This window comes from Bufo gargarizans, unplaced genomic scaffold, assembly GCF_014858855.1.
Source record: "Bufo gargarizans isolate SCDJY-AF-19 unplaced genomic scaffold, ASM1485885v1 fragScaff_scaffold_726_pilon:::fragment_4:::debris, whole genome shotgun sequence".
Lineage (NCBI taxonomy): Eukaryota > Metazoa > Chordata > Amphibia > Anura > Bufonidae > Bufo > Bufo gargarizans.
This window is the reverse complement of record NW_025334174.1, coordinates 349,787-372,954: the sequence shown is the minus strand read 5'-3', so window position 1 is coordinate 372,954 and position 23,168 is coordinate 349,787. Positions and strand designations below refer to the sequence as shown.

At 43.3% G+C, this 23,168-nt stretch overlaps 1 protein-coding gene across 4 annotated transcripts in view; it reads right to left on the bottom strand.

The window, feature by feature from the left end:
• LOC122922805 (zinc finger protein 692-like) overlaps positions 1 to 23,168 on the bottom strand; it is a 405,840-nt gene that overhangs the window by 325,993 nt on the left and 56,679 nt on the right. For all 4 annotated transcript variants that reach the window (XM_044273542.1, XM_044273545.1, XM_044273543.1 and 1 more), the window contains exons 2-3: positions 18,343 to 18,494; positions 18,184 to 18,215 (exon numbers count right to left, since the gene is read on the bottom strand). In XM_044273542.1, the coding sequence (XP_044129477.1) occupies positions 18,184 to 18,215; positions 18,343 to 18,494 (184 nt within the window). The remainder of the gene's footprint in view (positions 1 to 18,183; positions 18,216 to 18,342; positions 18,495 to 23,168) is intronic.

The following is a 23,168-nucleotide window of genomic DNA, read 5'->3' as shown; positions in this document are numbered from 1 at the left end:
AGGGAAAATAATTACATCTACACAACCTTGAACGCAAACCGGAACTTCAGTGAAGAGGTTCGGGTCTGGGTACCACAGTCAGTTTTCCGCAATGCATCCGGGACGCATCTGGAGCCAAAACTTGATGCCCGTCTGAAAGAGACCTAAGGCTACTTTCAAACTTGCGGCAGTGTGATCCGGCAAGCAGTTCCGTCGTCAGAAATGCCTGCCGGATCCGCCGATCTGGATGTGACTGAAAGCATTTGTGAGACGCATCCGGATGCAAATCCATCTCACAAATGCATCGCAAGAACGGATCCGTCTCTTCGCTTGTCATGCGGACAGACGGATCCGTCTTGTATCTTTTTACACATTTTTACCAGTCTGCGCATGTGCAGAGCGGAAGGACGGATCCGGCATTACGGTATTTTGAATGGCACTAATACATTCCTATGGGGAAAAATGCCGGATCCGGCATTCCGGCAAGTCTTCAGTTTTTTTTTCGCCGGAGATAAAACCATAGCATGCTGCGGTTTTATATTTTGCCTGATCAGTCAAAAAGACTTAAAGGGAACCTGTCATGTGGATATTTGATTATAATCTAACTAATTATATACAATCATTAACTACTAAAAAGTGCCTTAGATGTATTCACTTACTGGTGTGACAGATGGTTACCTCATAATATATACACAAAGATGCCGCATGCTAATGAGCTGATTTGAGTCCAGCGTGATGTCATTGAGTCCAGCGTATATTTAATTCAGAGCTATAGCCACTCCCCTGCCCACCTGCTGCTGATTCATATGGAAACAAACTGTCATTCAGCAGCAGGTGGGCGTGGAGAGTCAGGAGCTCTTAAATATTCATGACTCATCATTATGAGCTGGAGCTTTTCAATACAAGATGTTGGCAGATTGACTGGGTCAATTAAAGAAAGTGACCCAGCATTTTGCTAAAAGAATCAGTCACTTATTTATGTTGCCCTTAGTTAGGACACCATAAAACTGGTGACAGGTTCCGTTTAACTGAAGACATCCCGATGCATCCTTAACGGATTACTCTCCATTCAGAATGCATCGGGATGTGCCTGATCAGTTCTTTTCTGGTGAAGAGCCCCTGTGACGGAACTCTATGCAGGAAAAGAAAACCGCTAGTGTGAAAGTACCCTAAAATATAAAGTTTAAATCCCCCCTTTTCCAATTTTACATATAAAAAAAATATAAACAATAAATAAACATACATATTACATAGTGCTGCGTCTGAAAAGTCCAAACAATTAAATGATAAAAAAATATCTCCTACCGTAACAGAAATAAATAAATAAAAACCATGCGATTCGCCATTTTTTAGTCACCTTGTCACCCCAAAAAATAGGATAGGACTGTTCTATTATAGGCTGAACGTTTCATAAAATGCACGTGGCTTATTTTGGTGTTTTTTTTATGGTGACGAAAGCAAAACAAAAATTTGGTATCGAAACAACCCTACGCCGATCTGATCCCAAAATTTTTATTCGGTTTCGATTTGGCAACAAATTTTTTATTTGGCTCCTAAATTTTTCAGTTCAGGAGCCAATGGCTACTAGGTATTTTTTTTTTTTTTGTCTGGAGCACTGCCCCCTTTCCCAATTTTACATATAAAATATAATAAATAAATATATTATATATATATATATATATATATATATATATACACACACACATACATATACACACACACACAATAAATAAAAAATCACCACGTCCAAAAAGTCCAAACTATTAAAATAAATAAAAAATCTGAGCGATTCGCCATTTTTTTAAATGCGGAATGCACGTGGCTTTTTTGTTTTAGTTCTTTCGCGCGATATCGATTGGTACCGAGTATCTCAATACTTTTTTACGGTATCGAAACTGAATCAAAATTTCGGCATCGCAACAACTCTACTGCTACAGTCGTGGCCAAAAGTTTTGAGAATTACATAAATACTGGAAATTGGAAAAGTTGCTGCTTAATACCTTCAGGACCTTGGACGAGTATACTCGTCCTGGAGCAAGGGTACTTAGCGCACCAGGACGAGTATACTCGTCCTGGCATTAAACTGTCACCATGTCTGCAGACATGGTGACAGCGCTGAGTGCCGGCTGTTACACACAGCCAGGCACCCAGGGTCAATGCCGAGGGGGGTCCTGTGACCCCCCCCATATCAGCAATCGCTGCAAACCGCAGGTCAATTCAGACCTGCGGTTTGCAGCTCTTATGTAGTTTCTGATCCCTGCGGTCCCAGGTATCAGAAACTAAAAAATTCCCAGTCTACATTTTTTAACCCCTGCACCCCTGAATGCATTTATGATGGAGGGGTGCAGGGGGGGGGCGTTTTTGGGGGGGGCGGTGCGGCAGTTGTGGGAGGCGGGCGGTGCGGCAGGCGGGATCGCGATCCCCCGCCCGCCTCCCGCTGAATTTTCATTGGTGGTCAGTGGTACCAGAGTGTCAGCACATTGCAATGTCAGCCATTTCACCCTTTCCATACCGCGGTCCGTACGGACCGCAGTATGGAAAGGGTTAAGTCAGGGAGCTCCCTCCCTCTGCCATCGGAGGGGCTGCTGTGCCTTTGCAGCCCCCAGATGGATGGGGGGACAGAGGGAGGGAGCTCCCCTCCTTCCCCTTCCCCGTCTGCTCAGTTGTGGCAGACGGGGAAGGTTCCCATGGCAACAGGACACCTTCTCAGGCGTCCTGCTGTCCATGGTGCTGAACAGATCTATGCTAAAAGCATAGATCTGTTCAGTGTAAGTAAAATACAGTACAGTACAATATATATTGTACTGTACTGTATTATACAGACATCAGACCCACTGGATCTTCAAGAACCAGGTGGGTCTGGGTCCCAAAAATTGAAAAAAATGTGAAAAAAAGATAAAGATAATAAAAACACATTTATCACTGAATAAAAATTTAAAAAATAAAATACACTACACATATTAGGTATTGATGCGTCCGTAACGACCTGATCTATAAAACGGTCATGTTACTTTCCCCGCACGGAGAACGCCATAAAAATAAAAACTATCAGGAAATGGAAATTTTGCCCACCGTACTTCCCAAAAAAGGTAATAAAAGTGATCAAAAGAGTCGCATGTACGCCGAAATAGTACCAATCAAACCGTCACCTCATACCGCAAAAAATTGAGCCCCTACATGAGACAATGGCCCAAAAAATAAAAAAACTATTGGGACACTTTAACATGATTTTTTTTTTTTTGTTTCAAAAATGATATTATTGTGTAAAACTTACATAAAAAAAAAAAGTATACATATTAGGTATCGCCGCGTCCGTATGGGCCAGCTCTATAATATCACATGAGCTAACCCCTCAGATGAACACCGTAAAAAATAAAATAAAAAATAAAAACTGTGCTAAATAAACAATTTTTTGTCGTCACCTTACATTACAAAAAGTGTAATAGCAAGCGATCAAAAAGTCATATGCACCCCAAAATAGCGCCAATCAAACCGTCATCTCATGGGGGGCGGAGCTAGCCGCGTCAGGGAATGGCTGCTTGACTCATGTGCTCCGGTCCACAGCGCACTTAACAGCCTTTTACAGCGTTCCTTTCACCCTGAACTATGGGGAAACCGTCGAAAGACAAAACCAGAGAGTCACAGGGAACCCCTAAGCACAGTAGGGGACAGTCAGACATGAACAAATATCTGAAAAAGAACATGTCATCGGCGGCATGCAGACCTAAGATGGCACCGGACGCCGCTGCGGCACAAAGCTATACAGAAGACTCGGATGATGAAGGCTCCTGCGCTATGTCGGAAGCCCATTGTGGAAGTGACTTAATGCCGATTACTAGGAACTTTCTCAAGGAGTCCCTGGCTTCGGCCTTTGAACCAGTTATGAAAGAACTGTCTGCTATTAAAGCAGACATTAAACATACTGGACAGCGGGTTGCAGCTTTAGAAGAAACACAGATAGCGATCGCTAAGCACAGTGCAGACTAACATAGAAGAAATACAAGACCAACTGAATTCCGCCTTCCTGCACCTCGAAGATCAAGAGAACAGGAGTCGGAGGAAGAACATTCGTATACGAGGTGTCCCAGAAGACATTCCAACAGAGGCGATACTTACCACGGTCAGTAACATCTTTTCCTCTATCCTGGGCCCAGACAGAGCTGCTGCGGTGATAGTAGAGAAAGCTCACAGAGCCCTCAGACCTAAGCCCCTAGCAGAGGCTCCGCCACGGGACATTATATGCGGTCTGCTTAACTACCTAGATACCGCCGCCATTTTAAGTGCAGCCAGGGAGAAGTGCGACATACTCCTGGATAACTCCAAGATACAGATCTTCCAAGATCTGGCTGCCAGCACACTAGCTAAACGGTGAGCTCTAAAACCATTAACTGACCTATTGAGAGCTAAAAAGCACCCGCTAAGATGGCTCTTCCCGTTTGGTCTATATACTTCTATTAATGGCAAGCAAGTCATCATCCGCCATCCGTATGACCTTAATAAAGCATGGAACATTTTGAAGATGGAACCCCTGGATATTCCTTCTTGGCTGCCGCTCGCTGGAGGAACAAAGATCCCACCATTACCATCAGAGGCAGATAGTCAGAAAATTCAAATCGCCTGCCGCCAAGAAGCGCCAATCCGAATTAAAGGACACTTGAAGAAGAAGTCCAGCTCTAAAGTTGTCTGTACCCTATGTAGTAGGAGTTTGGTATGAGCTTCAACGTACACCCAAATTTATTGTTGGGGACATCTCATTTAATTTCTAAACGTGCATATATGTTTAGACTGATCATCCTTTCTTAGCTTAGTCTGATATATGAGCAGTTATGAGGAGACACGTTCCGAATCCCTTGTCCAGCTTTGTCCGGATGTCTGCTTATTAGCAGGTGTCCTTACATTAGTATCGCTTTCACATATTAATGGACTTGCACATACTGTCTCTTCAATGTTGTAGTGGTATATATGTCCACAATTCCCCAGGCAGTCCCTGTAATTGAATTTGGCTGAGCTACAATTGATGTGCAGGTTCTGTCTGGGTAATTTAAGTGATAGACATAATGCGAACTTACACATACAGAGCTGTAGGATGCTATCTCCCCTCAATCTGTGTGTCTTAATGCGAACAATACCTACTCTATATACCGTATTAACCTTAGTAGAAAATGTCTATCCTGTAGCTCACCCCATAGGAGTAGTAAGGTGTAATCCAGACACATACCGTGCTGGGAATATCTAAAGACATGTTGGCTGGGGAAGACGATATACTTGATTTGCGTGGTGAAGCTAAAGTTGAAGTTGTCCTCAGTCAACACGTCTACATTTTGACTGCGCTGTGTGACCCCACACAGGCCTTGTGTGAAACACAGTCTCTCCCTCCCCTGCCTTTTAACCCCCTCCCTCTCCTTCCCTCGGTGCTAACTCTCTTATATCTATATTAGTCGCCCTGTCTCTTACCTTTCCATCCCTCCATTTTCTCTTATCTAGACCACGCTCTTAAATAAGAGGTGGTTGGGTACTTCACTATTAGTGAAACACCCTACTAAATAGTATTGTTGGTCTGATGGACCGTCAGTTAATTTTTTTGATTGGTTATTATGTATTTAAGTTCTTTCTTTGGGTCAAATATGTCTCTCCTGGATCAGTTGGGTAATAATTACCCAGAATTGACTCTACTGTCAACATTATGGGTTCTATGAAGGTAGTCTCCTTTAATGTTAAAGGGCTGAATATACCTCAAAAGAGGAGTCACATTTTCCAGGTACTCAAAAAGGAAAATGCAGATATCCTATTCCTGCAGGAAACCCACTTTAGTCCCTAATCTGTTTACTAAAAGATATAAAAAATGGTATCACAGTACACACTCCTCTGCTTCTAGAGGGGCCTCAATAGGAATCGGAACTAATGTTCCTTTTAAAGAACAAGCTTACTACATATAGACCCTAGTGGACGCTATGTATTTCTGAAGGGAATGTTGCATGAAAATAAAGTCACACTTGTTAATGTATATGCTCCTAATACCAAACAGATCCTGTGGCTTACCAAACTACTACAACCCCTACAGAATTTCAGGGAAGGTTGGTTAATACTAGGAGGGGATTTAAACGTAGCTCTAGACCACTCCCTGGACTCCACCTTGGCTGTTCCTAAATTTACGACTAAACAAATTAGCAAGCTAAAGAGAATGTTGGCTTCCCACCAAATCTCGGCTGCTTGGAGAATAATCCACCCCGATATGAAAGACTTTACCTTTCATTCTGCGGTGTGGTGCACAGAACCTATCATCGCTTAGACTACTTATTTTTATCCAATCATATCTTGGAGAGAATTAAGCAAGCAACGATCGGTGATATATTGGTCTCAGACCATGCCCCGGTCTCTTTGGTGATACAGTTGAGAGGTATTCCACCCAGGGAGTGGTCCTGGAGACTAAACTAAACTCTTTTAGAGAACGAACAGGATAGGCTTAAACTAGAGAATAAACTAAATGCTTTCTTTGAGATTAATGCCTCTCCATCTATGAGTGAGGCTATAGTGTGGGAATCACACAAAGCCTATATCAGAGGTGAACTCATAGCCTTAGGAGCTTGGGTACGCAAACAAAGAACTGCAAAAATAGACTCTATAATTGCCCAAATCTCAACTATTGAAAATATTAACAAACTTTCCCCCACGGATGCCAACTACGTAGATATCACCAAACTTAGGAGTCAATTAAGAGATCTACTAAACATAAAATCCGCCAAAGCCCTCAGAGTAGCCAAGTTCAAACTATATCTTCATGGCAACAGAGGCTCAAAACTCCTCACACAAATGATAAAGGGACAAAGAGAAAAAGCATTTATACAGAGCATAAAAACTGATAAAGGGCTTACTGTATCCAACACACCATCCATAGCCAAAGATTTCGCCAATTTCTACTAACAACTTTACAATTTAAAACAAGATGACCCTTCCCAAACAGCCGGAAAAATAGATTCATTCCTTTAGTCAGTTCAGGTTACGAATTTAACCGAAAAAACGACAGAAATGTATTACTGGCGCCAATAACAGTAAACGAAGTTACTGAAACATTGGCAAGTGTCCCCCCCCCCCCCCCCCTGGAAATGCCCAGGCCCAGATGGACTCCCTGTTATATATTACAGGAAATTCCAAAAATCTTTTTTTTACAAATATGTGTAACTTTTTATTAAAAAGGAGGCTCACTCCCCCCACAATCACTTATGGCCCATATTTTAATAATCCCAAAGAAGGGAAAGATCCTACCAAATGTAGTAGCGTAGCTATAGGCCAATTTCCCTTCTTAACGTAGATGTTAAGCTCTGGGCTAAGCTGCTGAGCCGTCGTGTCGCAGGGCTCCTCCCAAAATTAATAAATTAAGAACAAGTTGGCTTTGTCAAGGGCAGAGAAGGAAAGCATAACATTAGCAGAGCTCTCCATGCTAATTATTACGCAAAAATTACGCTTTTATGGAGGGAGCTCTGCGGCACTTTGGCTTCCCACCTGAGCTCATAGACGCAATTTTCTCACTGTACCGTGGCCCATCAGCTAGAGTTTTGGTTAATGGCATGCTGTCTCCCCCATTTAATATTTTGAATGGGACGAGACAGGGCTGCCCCCTGTCCCCGACCTTGTTCATATTAACCCTAGAATTGCTTTTGCAAAAGATCAGGTCTTCTTAGGTTATCAGAGGTCTACACGTCAAGGGGAGAACCCACTCTTCAGCAGCCTTTGCTGACGATTTGTTATTATTCATAACCAACCCCAAAGAAGCTATCCCGGAAATCCTGAAGATCTTAATGGAATATGGTGATATCTCAAACTTTAAGGTCAACTATGATAAATCAGAGATATTAATTATTTCTGGCAACACACAGCATATGGAGGAGATTAAATCCCATACTTCCTTTCAATGGCCAAGGGAGGCTATCAAACACCTAGGCATCATGTTACCAGCAAACCCCAAAAAAACTCTTTAGGCTTAATTATGTACCACTTTTCTCTAAAGTTAAAACTTTCCTGAACTCAGTTAAACTCCCTTTTCTTTCCTGGATTGGCAGGAAAAATCTTCAAGTTTCTCTCAGATCTACGTAGCCTATTTACCACATATCTTTGGCAAAACAAAAGATCACGGTTGGCTTATCCCCTTATCATAAGGAAAAGAACAAATGGAGGTTTATCACTGCCTGATGTTAAAACCTATTTACATGCCATCCAGCTAGAAAGGTGGATGGACCTATCTAGATTAAATAACATTGCTTTATATGCTGACTTAGAAAAGGCTTTACTGGGAGAAGAAAATATACATCTTTTATGGGTTAAAGCCCATACACTTAGCAAAAGTAAGATACTTAGTGACATCACACGTTGCATGCTACAATACTGTGGAAGTTCGGTTGACTTAAATATTTCGGCTAACCTATTATCTACATTAGCCCCCTTATCGGTTCTGCCGGCTTTTCTTAATCCCAGAATAGGTGGAACTCACAAAGCTTGGAATAGCCTTTCCAGTATTAAAATCTCTGAACTAAGTAAAGCCACAGACATATCTGAATTTCTTCAGAATACTTTAGGGCACATCTCTAGGCACATTAGGTCAGACCTTGTTGACATGGACATCACTCTCACATGTAGAAAATTTAAGAAACTCTATGCAACTCTTCCAGACCCAACCTGGGTAGAAAACTATACATTACTCTCCTCCCCCCGGCCCAAGATATTGTCTCACCTATACTCTAAATTCATTTTAGACATCTCTCATACCCGACCTTACTTTCTGCGTTTGTGGGAAAGAGAGCTCAAAATGTCCTTGACTGACGAGGATGTTAATTTTATCCTTAGACATTCACACGGGTTTTCCAAATGTGTCCGCTTACAAGAAAACTCATACAAGATTATATCAAGGTGGTATAGAACTCCTAGCTTTCTTCATAGCATAAGACTTACACCCACGGATGAATGCTGGAGGTGTATGGCGGAATCAGGAACTATGTCCCACATCTGGTGGCTTTTTGATAAAATCAAAGGGTTTTGGAGGGGTGTTGAAGACACGATTAAGAAAATTTGTAAAAAATCCTTACCTCTTACACCTGAGCTGGTTTTGCTTTGGAAACCACAGAAAGATTTAAACCCTGAAGGAATGGATAGACAAAGTCCACCAAATCTGTTTAATGGAGGAACTGGTGGGCTGGGACAGGGGATGCAGAAGATCCTTTCTATCAACATGGCAACCATGGCTAGAATTTTATAAGAAAGAAACACATACCTAAAAGTGTATTAATTTACAATGACTCACAGGCATGATATTGCCCTATATACCTGTAGGTTTGTCTTCTCACTCTTACTCACCTTCTTAACTCTACCTATGTACCTACACAAATGCCCATGATATGATATGTCTAATCATTGACTCACAATAAACTGGCCCATACTTGTCAAACAATAATTACCCGTAACTTTTCCTTTAACATATCCTTCCAGAGGAATATAGATATATTAATGACTCATAAATAGGAAGGTCTCAGTAGAGACCCATGTTCCTGTTTATGTTCTACTTTTCTTTAATCTAAGTTTTCTTATTTGTTTAATTTCATGATGCATGTACCTTTTGGTATTCCTCTTAAAGGAGGCCATGGTAAACTAAGATTATGTTCTTGAATCACCTCAGGTTTTATGCATTAACATCATACCTGGATCGGGCTTATGTGTACTATGCTGGTCTTGTTTCATATTCTCAGGAGTAGACTTTAAGTACGCATAACTTGTAACCGACACTTGTGCCTTAATATGAGATGCCGAAAATGCTCTATTGGATTGTATTGTATAAAACTGACCAGAAGTATGTGTATCATTGTTACGTCAAGTATCATTGTTACCTTTACTATGAAAATTCTTGAAAAATAAAGAATTTACAAACAGTCATCTCATCCCGCAAAAATCATACCCTACCCAAGATAATCACCCAAAAACTGAAAAAACTATGGCTCTCAGACTATGGAGACACTAAAACATATTTTTTGTTTCAAAAATGAAAACATTGTGTAAAACTTACATAAATAAAAAAAATTGTATACATATTAGGTATCGCCGCGTCCGTGACAACCTGCTCTATAAAAATACCACATGATCTAACCTGTCAGATGAATGTTGTAAATAACAACAAAAAAAAGGTGCCAAAAAAGCTATTTCTTGTTACCTTGCCTAAAAAAAGTGTAATATAGAGCAACCAAAAATCATATGTACCCTAAACTAGTACCAACAAAACTTCCACCCTATCCCGTAGTTTCTAAAATGGGGTCACTTTTTTGGAGTTTCTACTCTAGGGGTAAATCAGGGAGGCTTCATATGGAACATGGTGTCCAAAAAAACTGTCTAGCAAAATCTGCCTTCCAAAAACCGTATGGCATTCCTTTCCTTCTGTCTCCTACCATGTGCCCGTACAGTGGTTTACGACCACATATGGGGTGTTTCTGTAAACTACAGAATCAGGGCCATAAATAATGAGTTTTGCTTGGCTGTTAACCCTTGATTTGTAACTGTAAGAAAATAGTAAAATGGAAAATGTGCCCAAAAATTGAAATTCTGAAATGTCATCTCTATTTGCCAATAACTCTTGTGGAACACCTAAAGGGTTAACGACGTTTGCAAAATCAGTTTTGAATACCTTGAGGGGTGTAGTTTCTTAGATGGAGTGACTTTTATGGAGTTTCTACTCTAGGGGTGCATCAGAGGGGCTTCAAATGGGACATGGTGTAAAAAAAAAAAAAAAAAAAACTGTCTAGCCAAATCTGCCTTTCAAAAACGTATGGTATTCCTTTCCTTCTGCGCCCTGTCGTGTGCCCGTACAGTGGTTTATGACCACATATGGGGTGTTTCTGTAAGCTACAGAATCAGAGCCATAAATTTTGAGTCTCGTTTGGCTGTTAACCCTTGCTTTGTAACTGGAAAAAAATTATTAAAATGGAAAATATGCCAACAAAAATTGAAATTGTATCTGTATTTTCCATTAATTCTTGTGGAACACCTAAAGGGTTAACAAAGTTTGTAAAATCCGTTTTGAAAACCTTGAGGGGTGTAGTTTCTAGAATGGTGTCATTTTTGGGTGGTTTCTATTATATAAGCCTCACAAAGTGACTTGGGTTTTTGAAAAGTTCAGAACAATTTCAAGATTTGATTCCAAACTTCTAAGCCTTGTAACATCCCCAAAATATAAAATATCATTCCCAAAATGATGCAAACATGAAGTAGACATATGGGGAATGTAAAGTAATAAATATGTTTGGAGGTATTACTATGTATTATAGAAGTAGAGAAATTGAAATTTGGAAATTTGCAATTTTTTCCCAATTTTTGGTAAATTTGGTATTTTTTTTATAAATAAAAATATATTATTTTTACTTCATTTTACCAGTGTCATGAAGTACAATATATGCCGAATAAACAATCTCAGAATGGCCTGGATAAGTTAAAGCCTTTTAAAGTTATCACCACATAAAGTGACACTGGTCAGATTTGCAAAAAATGGCCTGGTCCTTAAGGTGAAAATGAGCCTGGTCCTTAAGGGGTTAAGGTGAAAATGAGCCGGGTCCTTAAAGGTGTTAAGTTTTTAGAATAGCAATTTGCATATACTCCAGAATGTTATGAAGAGTGATAAGATAAATTGCATAGTCCTTGTTTGCCATAAAAATTAACTTAATCCCCAAAAAAACTTTCCACTGCATTTGATTGCTGTCAATAAAGGACCTGCTGAGATCATTTTATTAATCGTCTTGTTAACTCAGGTGAGAATGTTGACGAGCACAAGGCTGGAGATGATTATGTCAGGCTGATTGGGTTAAAATGGCAGACGACCTGTTAAAAGGAGGGTGATGCTTGAAATCATTGTTCTTCCATTGTTAACCATGGTGACCTGCAAAGAAACGCGTGCAGCCATCATTGCGTTGCATAAAAATGGCTTCACAGGCAAGGATTTTGTGGCTACTAAGATTGCACCTCAATCAACAATTTATAGGATAATCAAGAACTTCAAGGAAAGAGGTTTAATTCTTGTTAAGAAGGCTTCAGGGAGTCCAAAAAAGTCCAGCAAGCGCCAGGATCGTCTCCTAAAGAGGATTCAGGGCGGGATCGGAGTGCCACCAGTGCAGAGCTTGCTCAGGAATGGCAGCAGGCAGGTGCGAGCGCATCTGCACGCACAGTGAGGCGAAGACTTTTGGAAGATGGCCTGGTGTCAAGAAGGGCAGGGCAGCAAAGAAGCCACTTCTCTCCAAAAAAACCCATCAGGGACAGATTAATCTTCTGCAGAAAATATGGTGAATGGACTGCTGAGGACTGGGGCAAAGTCATATTCTCTGATGAAGCCTCTTTCCGATTGTCTGGGGCATCAGGAAAAAGGCTTGTCCGGAGAAGAAAAGGTGAGCGCTACCATCAGTCCTGTGTCATGCAACAGTAAAGCATCCTGAGACCATTCATGTGTGGGGTTGCTTCTCATCCAAGGGAGTGGGCTCACTCACAATTTTGCCCAAAAACACAGCCATGAATCAAGAATGGTACCAAAACACCCTCCAACAGCAACTTCTTCCAACAATCCAAAAACAGTTTGGTGAAGAACAATGCATTTTCCAGCACGAAAATGCCATAAGGCAAAAGTGATAACCAAGTGGCTCGGGGACCAAAACGTTGATATTTTGGGTCCATGGCCTGGAAACTCCCCAGATCTTAATCCCATTGAGAACTTGTGGTCAATCCTCAAGAGGCGGGTGGATAAACAAAAACCCACTAATTCTGATAAACTCCAAGAAGTGATTATGAAAGAATGGGTTGCTATCAGTCAGGAATTGGCCCAGAAGTTGATTGAGAGCATGCCCAGTCGAATTGCAGAGGTCCTGAAAAAGAAGGGCCAACACTGCAAATACTGACTCTTTGCATAAATGTCATGCAATTGTCGATAAAAGCCTTTGGAACGTATGAAGTGCGTGTAATTATATTTCACTACATCACAGAAACAACTGAAACAAAGATCTAAAAGCAGTTTAGCAGCAAACTTTGTGAAAACTAATATTTGTGTCATTCTCAAAACTTTTGGCCACGACTGTACATCTGATTCTATCTTCCACCCGCATTGATTCCAAACTGCCACAAATACATCTCTGCTAAATCTGTCTATTCCCTGCACCATTAGTACTGTGGCTGAACAGCAGCTTAATCAGCTCTGCTACATCTGTCTCTGCCAGTACCTTCTAGCACTGTGGCAGAACCGCTTTAGATACAGCTCTGCTACATCTGTCTTCCACTCTCCAACTTTAACTCTGGTTCAGATACAGCTCTGAGAATATATATTATATACACACACACACACACACACACACATACACTCACCTAAAGAATTATTAGGAACACCTGTTCCATTTCTCATTAATGCGATTATCTAGTCAACCAATCGCATGGCAGTTGCTTCAATGCATGTAGGGTTGTAGTCCTGGTCAAGGCAATCTCCTGAACTCCAAACTGAATGTCAGAATGGGAAAGAAAGGTGGGCTACAACAACTGAAGACCCCACCGGGTACCACTCAACTCCACTACAAATAGGAAAAAGAGGCTACAATTTGCACGGGCCCACCAAAATTGGACCGTTGAAGACTGGAAAAATGTTGCCTGGTCTGAGGAGTCTCGATTTCTGTTGAGACATTCAAATGGTAGAGTCCGAATTTGGCGTAAACAGAATGAGAACATGTATCCATCATGCCTTGTTACCACTGTGCAGGCTGGTGGTGGTGTAATGGTGTGGGGGATGTTTTCTGGGCACACTTTAGGCCCCTTAGTGCCAATTGGCCATAGTTTAAATGCCACGGGCTACCTGAGCATTATTTCTGACCATGTCCACCCCTTTATGACCACCATGTACCCATCCTCTGATGGCTACTTCCAGCAGGATAATGCACCATGTCACAAAGTTTGAATCATTTCAAATTGGTTTCTTGAACATGACAATGAGTTCACTGTACTAAAATGGCCCCACAATCACCAGATCTCAACCCAATAGAGCATCTTTGGGATGTGGTGGAACGGGAGCTTCGTGCCCTGGATGTGCATCCCTCAAATCTCCATCAACTGCAAGATGCTATCCTATCAATATGGGCCAACATTTCTAAAGAATGCTATCAGCACCTTGTTGAATCAATGCCACGTAGAATTAAGGCAGTTCTGAAGGCAAAAGGGGGTCTAACACCGTATTAGTATGGTGTTCCTAATAATTCTTTAGGTGAGTGTATATATATATATATATATATATATACACACATACATACATATATATACACACACACACATACACACACTCACCTAAAGAATTATTAGGAACACCTGTTCTATTTCTCATTAATGTGATTATCTAGTCAACCAATCACATTGCAGTTGCTTCAATGCATGTAGGGTTGCGGTCCTGGTCAAGACAATCTCCTGAACTCCAAACTGACTGTCAGAATGGGAAAGAAAGGTGGGCTATGACAGCAGAAGACCCCACCGGGTACCACTCATCTCCACTACAAATAGCAAAAAGAGGCTACAATTTGCACAAGCTCACCAAAATCGGACTGTTGAAAACTGGAAAAATGTTGCCTGGTCTGAGGAGTCTCAATTTCTGTTGAGACATTCAAATGGTAGAGTCCGAATTTGGCGTAAACAGAATGAGAACATGTATCCATCATGCCTTGTTACCACTGTGCAGGCTGGTGGTGGTGGTGGTGTAATGGTGTGGGGGATGTTTTCTGGGCACACTTTAGGCCCCTTAGTGCCAAATGGCCATCGTTTAAATGCCACGGGCTACCTGAGCATTGTTTCTGACCATGTCCATCCCTTCATGACCACCATGTACCCATCCTCTGATGGCTACTTCCAGCAGGATAATGCACCATGTCACAAAGCTCGAATCATTTCAAATTGGTTTCTTGAACATGACAATGAGTTCACTGTACTAAAATGGCCCCCACAGTCACCAGATCTCAACCCAATAGACCATCTTTGGGATGTGGTGGAACGGGAGCTTCGTGCCCTGGATGTGCATCCCTCAAATCTCCATCAACTGCAAGATGCTATCCTATCAATATGGGCCAACATGTCTAAAGAATGCTATCAGCACCTTGTTGAATCAATGCCATGTAGAATTAAGGCAGTTCTGAAGGCAAAAGGAGGTCCAACACTGTATTAGTATGGTGTTCCCAATAATTCTTTAGGTGAGTGTATATTAGTTCCATATACGGGCGAAAAAAATAAAATAAATTATATTATATATATGCGCAACGGACACTGACAAAAAATACTTTCTTGTGCATGAGCCGTAAGGGTAGGTTCACACTGAGGTTTTTTGAAGCAGGTTTTGAGGCAGATTTCCCTTCAGATTTTTCAGCCAACGCCCGAAGTGAATCCAGAAGGAAGGCGACATGGATTCCTTCTTTTACATTTCTGATTCGTTTTGAACCCACTTCTGGTTTTGAATGAAAAAACTGCAGAAAAATTTGCCTCAAAACCTCCTCCAAAAATGTGTGAACCTACTCTTATTCATGTCCTTTTACGCAGGTAACTGAAAAATTATGTGTCAATAATCTGTAAATGGACAAAATTCTGTATTTATGAAGTGCTGCTCTGTACCATGCACCAGTGTTGATAAACCTGCATTCACACTGCAGTCAGTGGATGCAGTTGGCGTATGTAGCCATAGGCCTGTATTCACCTGATGGAGGCCAAAAAAGCTTCCTCTTGGCTTCTATGGCAATTTATTACCTCATAAAAGAGCGCGTCAGGCTGCCTATTTCTATACAGCAGGTCATATTTTCTCATTTTTTAATCGATTGTCTTAGAGAGGGGCTCATATTTTGCCGGATGAGGTGACGGTTTGATTGCTACTATTTTAGGAGGCATACGCCCTTTTGATCGCTTTGTGTCGCACTTTTTGTGATAGTAGGCGACCAAAGAAAAAAAATAAATTTCTTTTTGGCACGGTTTTTATTTTTATTATTTTACAGTATTCACATGAGGGGTTAGGTCATGAGACATTTCTATAGAGCCGGTCGTTACGGACGAGGCGATTCCAAACATGTTTAGGGTATTTTATTTTCAAAATTTTTACTGAATTATAAAAGTGTGTATATGGGAAAATGTTTGATTATTTTTTTTTTTTTCACTTTTTTGACTTGAAAGATCTTGAAGATCCAGTGGGTCTGATGCCTCTATAATACACTGTATAGTGTACTGCAGTGTATTTTCTATTACACTTAGCCTGGTCAGCCTCGTGCCTTTAGCAGGAGCCTGATCAGGCTTAGAGAAACCATGGCAAGCGGGATGCCTGTGAAGACGTCCTGTTGCCATGGTAACCATCGGGGCTGATGGTGGAGGGAGCTACCCCTTCCATACAGCGGTCCCAGCATGGGGTTCCGCTCTGCCATCCTGAAATCAAAAGAAGTCCGGGGGAAGGGCACAGTTATACACAGCAGCGCAGCCCCGATCTCCTCACCATTCACTGAGGAGATACGGGCTGCGCTGCTGAACTCTGAAAGCCCGGACAGCTCCCCTCCTCCTCCTACACTATTCTCCCGAACTGTTCGGGCAGCCGATGCACTGATCTATAATTATTTGTGGTGCGTTTAGAATGGAGCCGCGGCACAAAGGAATATAGATCTGCGTATGCGCGGCCGCCCGGAGCCGTGCACGTTCGTGCTTGCAATAGAGGTGTGGCCACTGGATCGAAGTTCTTCTGCGCAAGCGCGGCCCATGGATGCAGCCGGCGAGCGGTGGCCATATCCATGGGCAGCGAAGATCAACAATGGATTTGGAGAATTTGATTTTACATAGAACAGTAGGATTTTTTTAATGCTATATATATTTATAAAAATGTTCACAGGGGGTATATCATTTAATCAAATATGATGAAGAAGATGGGAATACCCCTTTAATTCTGAATACAGCTACATCCCCAGTTATCAGAGGGTGTGCACACTTATGCAACCACATTATTTTAGTTTTTTTTTTTTTTCTTCCCTCCACCTAAAAGATTTCAGTTTGTTTTTCAATGGAGTTGTACAGTTTTAGAGGTCACATTAAAGGTGGAAAAGTCCTGAATGATTTATCTCTGTCTCTCAGAAAGAACAGAGATTTATATGCATAAAATTACAAGTTTCCCAAAAAACTAAAATCAATCAATCTGCTGAACTCTTTCGCTCGATAACATTTTACCTGCACATTGCACTGCATTTAGTTTTGACAAGTTCTCTTCAAGCATAAGAATGGCATCTAGTCATTTAGGTGACTATTAAAAGGGAACCTGTCGCATTGAAAACTGTATTTGAACAGCATGTTATAGAGCAGGAGGAGCTGAGCAGATTGATATATAGTTTATTGGAAAAGATTCCGTAAAACTTGTAATTTATACATTTAAATGGCTGCTTAGTCTGGGCTTTGAAGTCAAGCAGGAGGTCCTATAAATAATTGACAGCCTTCCCTCTATGACTGTATATACAGAGAGAGCTGTCAATCACTAATAGGACCGCCTCCATTACTTCAATGCTCAGAATGTCAGGGGTCATTACAGAGATCTCTCCCATCATATATTTATCCCCAGGACTAACTGTGACGAGGGGTCATCCTCTGCGTCTGGAGGAAAGGTTTGTATACAAACATAGAAGAGGATTCTTTACGGTAAGAGCAGTGAGACTATGGAACTCTCTGCATGGGGAGGTGGTGATGGTGAGTTCATTAAAAGAGTTTAAGAGGGGCATGGATGTATTTCTGGAGTGCAATAATATTACAGGCTATAGTTACTAGAAATGGGTTGTTGATCCAGGGAATTATTCGGATTGCCCGATTAGAGTCGGGAAGGAATTTGGCTTCTACCTTACAGGACTTTTTGGGGTATTTTTTTGCATTTCTCTGGATCAACTTGCAGGATAACAGGCTGAACTAGATGGACAGATGTATTTTTTCAGCCTTATAAACTATGTTACTAATTTAAATGTATAAATAACAATGTATACTGAATCTCATCCCATAAAACAATCTGCTTAGCTCCTGCTTTATAAACTGCTTCTGGCAGATTACACTGCATTTTCATGCTGACAGGTTTCTTTTAAAAAGGTGCATATAACATTTGCATATTGTTTTTAATTTTAATGGGTTTCTAGGTTAGCAATAGTAATTTCAGAACAGAAAAACAAATCTCACCTGGAGATTTAGGGCTGGTAGTTGTCCTGTAACTGTGAACAATAAAGCAAGTGTTATCACATCAGAAATCAATGACCAACTGTGAAGTCAAGTATGAAACAGCATTGTGCAATGGAACGAATGGCAAAATATGGTGCAATGCCCATGCTCTATACTGACCTGTTCAGCAAAAACTTTGCAAGCTGAGAGTGCAGAGAAAACCCCAAATGATCTTTCAGGACACACCACTCGTCAAGATGAGAGCCAAGGCGGACTCTGCACTTCCCTCGCTGAGCATCTAGAAGACGCCTCTTCTCACGCCGATCAGCTTTCTGGAAGAACATTAATATTGGAAAACTAAGTCCAATAATCCCCTTGTTTTTATGTAACATGGCTGTTGTAGTGAAATCAAATAATCTACACCTATGGAAGAACTATGGGTGCTTCAAGTTACAGCATATGCTGTTAATATCATATTGTTCGATGTACAGCTTACAGAGGTTTCCCCCGTGCCACATACCTTGGCATACAGACCGAGCCCATTTATTATTTTTTATTTTTCCTCCCCATGTTCCGATAGTCATAACTTTTTTTATTTTTCCCTTCACATGGCCAGATGTGAGCTTATTTTCTAATGCCACCATTTAAATTACCATGTCTTGTATTGGAAAACAGGAAAAAAAATCTTTGTGGGGTAAAATTGAAAAAGAAACACAATTCCGCCAAGGTTTTGGGGGTTTTGACAATACGGCGTTCACTGTGCACTACAAAAGACATGATGTCCTTATTCTGCGGCTCAATACAATTATGGCAATACCAAACTTGTATAGTTTTTAATTTTGTTTAATTACTATTAAAATAATAACTTTTGAAAAAAAATGTAAAATACAAAATATAAAAAAAATAATTTGCATAGCCATTTTCTGCCATAACTATTTTATATTTTGGTCTACTGAGCTGTATGGTGGCTTTTTTTTTCATAACGAACCATAGTTTTTATTGGTATCATTTTTGTGGTATCTACAACTTTTTGTCACTGCTATAAAACATTTTGTGGTGGGAAAAGATGACAAAAAAAATTGTGAATAGTTACCCTATTTTTTGGCCTATAAGACACCCCCCCCCCCCCTCCCCCAAAAGTGGGGGGAAAATAGCAATGCGTCTTATGGAGCAAATGCTGCATTTTGCTGAATTTTCAATGATAAGTCGCTCAGCGATGCCGAGCCGCGGGTGTATCAGCTAACTGGGAGGAGGGGCTGGGGGCCGGCATCTGCTTTTATAATGACAGCGGGGCCCGTGCAGTTACTGTATTCTACTACACGGGCCCCGCTCACTGTATATAATCGTATCTGTAATTGTAGGCTTTATTAATGTATACAAATCAGCATCTGTATTACAGTACTTACAAGCGCTCGGTAGCAGAGAGGAGGGAGGAGGCAGGCCGGGAGGACGGGCGCTGGCAGCGTGCGTCACGCGCTTGCGCCTCCCACTTTATGAATGAAGCAGGCAGTGTGGGCGCATGACGTAGTGCCTCACGCCGAGCGCCCGTCCTGCCTCCTCTCTGCTACCAAGCGCTTGTAAGTACCGTAATACAGGTGCTGATTACCCAGTATTTGTATACATTAACAATGCCTACAATTACAGATACAATTATATACAGTGAGCGGGGCCGTGTAGTAGAATACAGTCACTGCACAGGCCCCGCTATCATTATAAAACCAGATGCGACCCTGCTGAGCTATGTCTCGTGCATAGTTCAGCACGGAGCTTACCATGGCAGACCTGGAAGGCTTCAGCAGAGTCAAGGCTGCCATTGTAGCCAGTCGGAGCCCCACAATTTCACTGCGGGGGGCGGGGCTCTGATTCACAGATGCTGCAATCAGAACGATCGCTGTTCCCCCTCACTGCGACCAGGTGCCTGCTGAATGATACAGCTTGCACCTTCCATCTACGGAGTGTCTTCTGCTTCTAATCTACTGTATATACAGGGCTTTCCTGCTTCCCATGAATGAACCTGCGCATCCAGTGCCGCTTCTAAATGTAAGCCAGATTCCTAGCTGTTTAGACCATTTTCTTCACCTAAAACAGAATGTTGATTGGAAGGTGAGACTCTGCCGCCGACCAAATCCCTTGAACCGTGCAAGACTGGAGAACGCCGCCCCAACCCAGGAGGCTGGCATCGGTGGTGACGACCGTCCAGGAGAAAGGGAGAAAGGATCTCCCCAACCTCAGGTTCAATGGGGATAGCCACCAACGGAGAGCTGCCCGAACCCGCTGAGACAAGCGGATGCGATCGTCTAGACCCCGAGAGGTTTTGTCCCAGAGGGAAAGGATCTTCTGTTGTAACAAGCAAGTGTGAAACTGGGCATATGGAACGGCCTCGAAAGAAGCCACCATAAGACCCAGGACCCGCATGAATTCCCGTATGGAGAGGAACTGGGAGCGCAGTAGATGAGACACTGCCCCCTGGATCTGGGAGAACTTGTAGGGTGGCAGGAACACTCTGGCGGACAAAGTTTCCAAAATCATTCCCAGGAAGGGGAGCTTCTGGGATGGGAGGAGAGAGGACTTTGGGAAATTGATTATCCAGCTGAACTGTTCCAGAGTCTGAACAGTGATCCGGACGCTGTCCTCGGCCTGCGGAAGCGAGGGGGCTTTTATCAGGATATTGTCCAGATAGGGCAGCAAAGGAATGCCCCTGGTACGAAGAAGCGCCATGATCTGTGCCAGGATCTTGGTAAAGACCCGAGGGATGGTTGCCAACCCGAAAGGAAAGAGCGACAAACTGATAGAGACGAGCCCCAATGGCGAAGCGCAGGAATCGTTGGTGAGATTCTGCGATCGGAACATGCAGATAAGCGTCCTGGATGTCCACGGATGCAAGGAACTCCCCTGCAAGAAGAGAAACAATAACGGAGCGGGGGGATTCCATTCAAAATCTCCGCACCAGTCGAGATTTGTTGAGCAGTTTTAGGTCCAGGATCGGATGCACCGACCCCTCTTTCTTTGGGACCACGAACAGGTTTGAATAAAAACCTGTGCCCTGTTCCTCTGGATGAACGGGGGTAATAACCCCCCGGTCCAGAAGGAAAGAAACTGCCCGTAAGAGGTCTGAGGCTCTGGTCGGATCCCCCAAAACGCAAGAGGAAAAAAAACGTTCCGGTGGTCTGGGGCGAACCCTATCTTGTAACCAGACGTTACAATCTCTAGAGCCAATGAGTCCTGAACATGAGCCCTCCAAACCTGCTGATAAGAAAGCAGGCGGCCCCCCACCACGAGGAGTGGGACGCCCCTTCATGCAGAAGATTGCTTGGGAGCGGCAGGGCGGGTCGACTGTGACCTCGGGCGCCAGGTAGGCTGGGGTTTGAAAGAGGGCTTCTTGCGGGAGTCCTGTGACCCTCCTGCAGAGGAAGCAGGCAACGACTTGTTCGCAGCGAAAGGACTGGTACCGACAACCGGAAGTCCTCGTCTGAAAGGGGAGCATAGCCCTAGGCTGGGGAAGGTGAGTGCTCTTGCCCCCAGTAGCGGCAGAGATGAACTCATCCAGTTAAGCCCCAAAAAGTCTGGAACCCTCAAAAGGGGAGGTACGCAAGGGAACAATTAGAGGAAGCGTCCCATAGCTTCAACCAGACCTCCCTGCGTTGAATGACCCAGAGGGCCGAAATGCAGGCAAAAAGGGAACCGATGTCCATGGAAGCCTCACAGAGGAATTTGGAGGCCTGAGACATCTGGAGAACCAAATTCAATGTGTCCGCAGATGCATCTTGGTCCGCCAGGTCCTGGTGATGGCGCTGCTGCCACATTGAGAGAGCTCTGGCCACCCATGCCGAGGCAAAGGCAGGTCACAGGGATGTGCCCGCCAGTGAGAATATGGATTTGGCCAGAGAATCTAGGCGCCTGTCCACAGCGTCCTGCAGAGAGGAGCCGTCCAGGACAGGGAGGGCCGTTTTTGGCCAACCTGGCTACCGGGTGGGGGGGGGTCCACCCTAGGGGGAGAAGACCACTTCTCCATGCTGTCCGCCAGAAAAGGATAGAGAGAGTATCCATGGGTTTTGTGGCGGAAAACTTCTGATTAGGACGGTTCCATGTCCTGGCTATGACAGCGGAAAATTCTTAATGAACCGGAAAGACAGCAGCCTCCAGTTTTTTGGGAGGAAAAAGGGCGAACTCCCTCCTAGTGGAAGGAGGAGAATCCCCTTGGAGATTAAAGGTGTCACGGACAGCTGCTACTAGATCAGCCACCATGGTGGAGAGCTTTGGCGGAATTGTCCGAGCCGGACAATTCCCCTTCAGACCTGCGCTCCCTGGGGGGGGGGAGGAGTCTGAGCAAGCTTCTAGCTGAGGTGGAGAAGCGGAGTCATCCGAAGAGGGATGCTGTCGCTCACGCTGCCTCTTAGTAGTCAGGCGTCCTCTGCAGGAACCACTGTGAGAGGACGGAGTGGTTGGCGCCGCAGGATTGGAAACGGACATATGTTCCATAAAAGACATGGCTGCCTTGGCGAACAGGGCTAAATCAGCGGTCACGCTGGACATGGCAGATGTCGCGGGCTCCTCAGTGACCGGGGGGCTGGACTGGGCAAGAGAAGGGGGAGAAAGGTGATTCTGTCCAGGGGCAGGGCAGGAGGCACAGGCACCAGTGACCGAAAGTGGGAGCACTCCATACAGGACCCAATTGGGGTCTGAGAAGAGGTCTTACCGGACTTAGGCTTAGGCATGATGGTCTCTTCACAAAAGTGACTGGAATCAGTACAGAGAGAAAAAATCCTACCGCTCAGGCAAGAGCACAAGCAACCAATCCAGAGAGGAGCGGGGGAGCAGCCGTTCAGTGTGAGACGCTTCTCAGCAGCAGCAGGAAGGAGCCGGAGCGCCGATTAGGCTCCACCCCCCCCCCCCCCCCCCGGTCGCGATTAGGCTCCGGCCTCCGATCGCATCATAGGAGCGTAAAAAGAGCGTGCGCTCCGCTCTGTTTAAAGAAGGGAAATAAAATGGCCCCCGGCGCCGCTCAG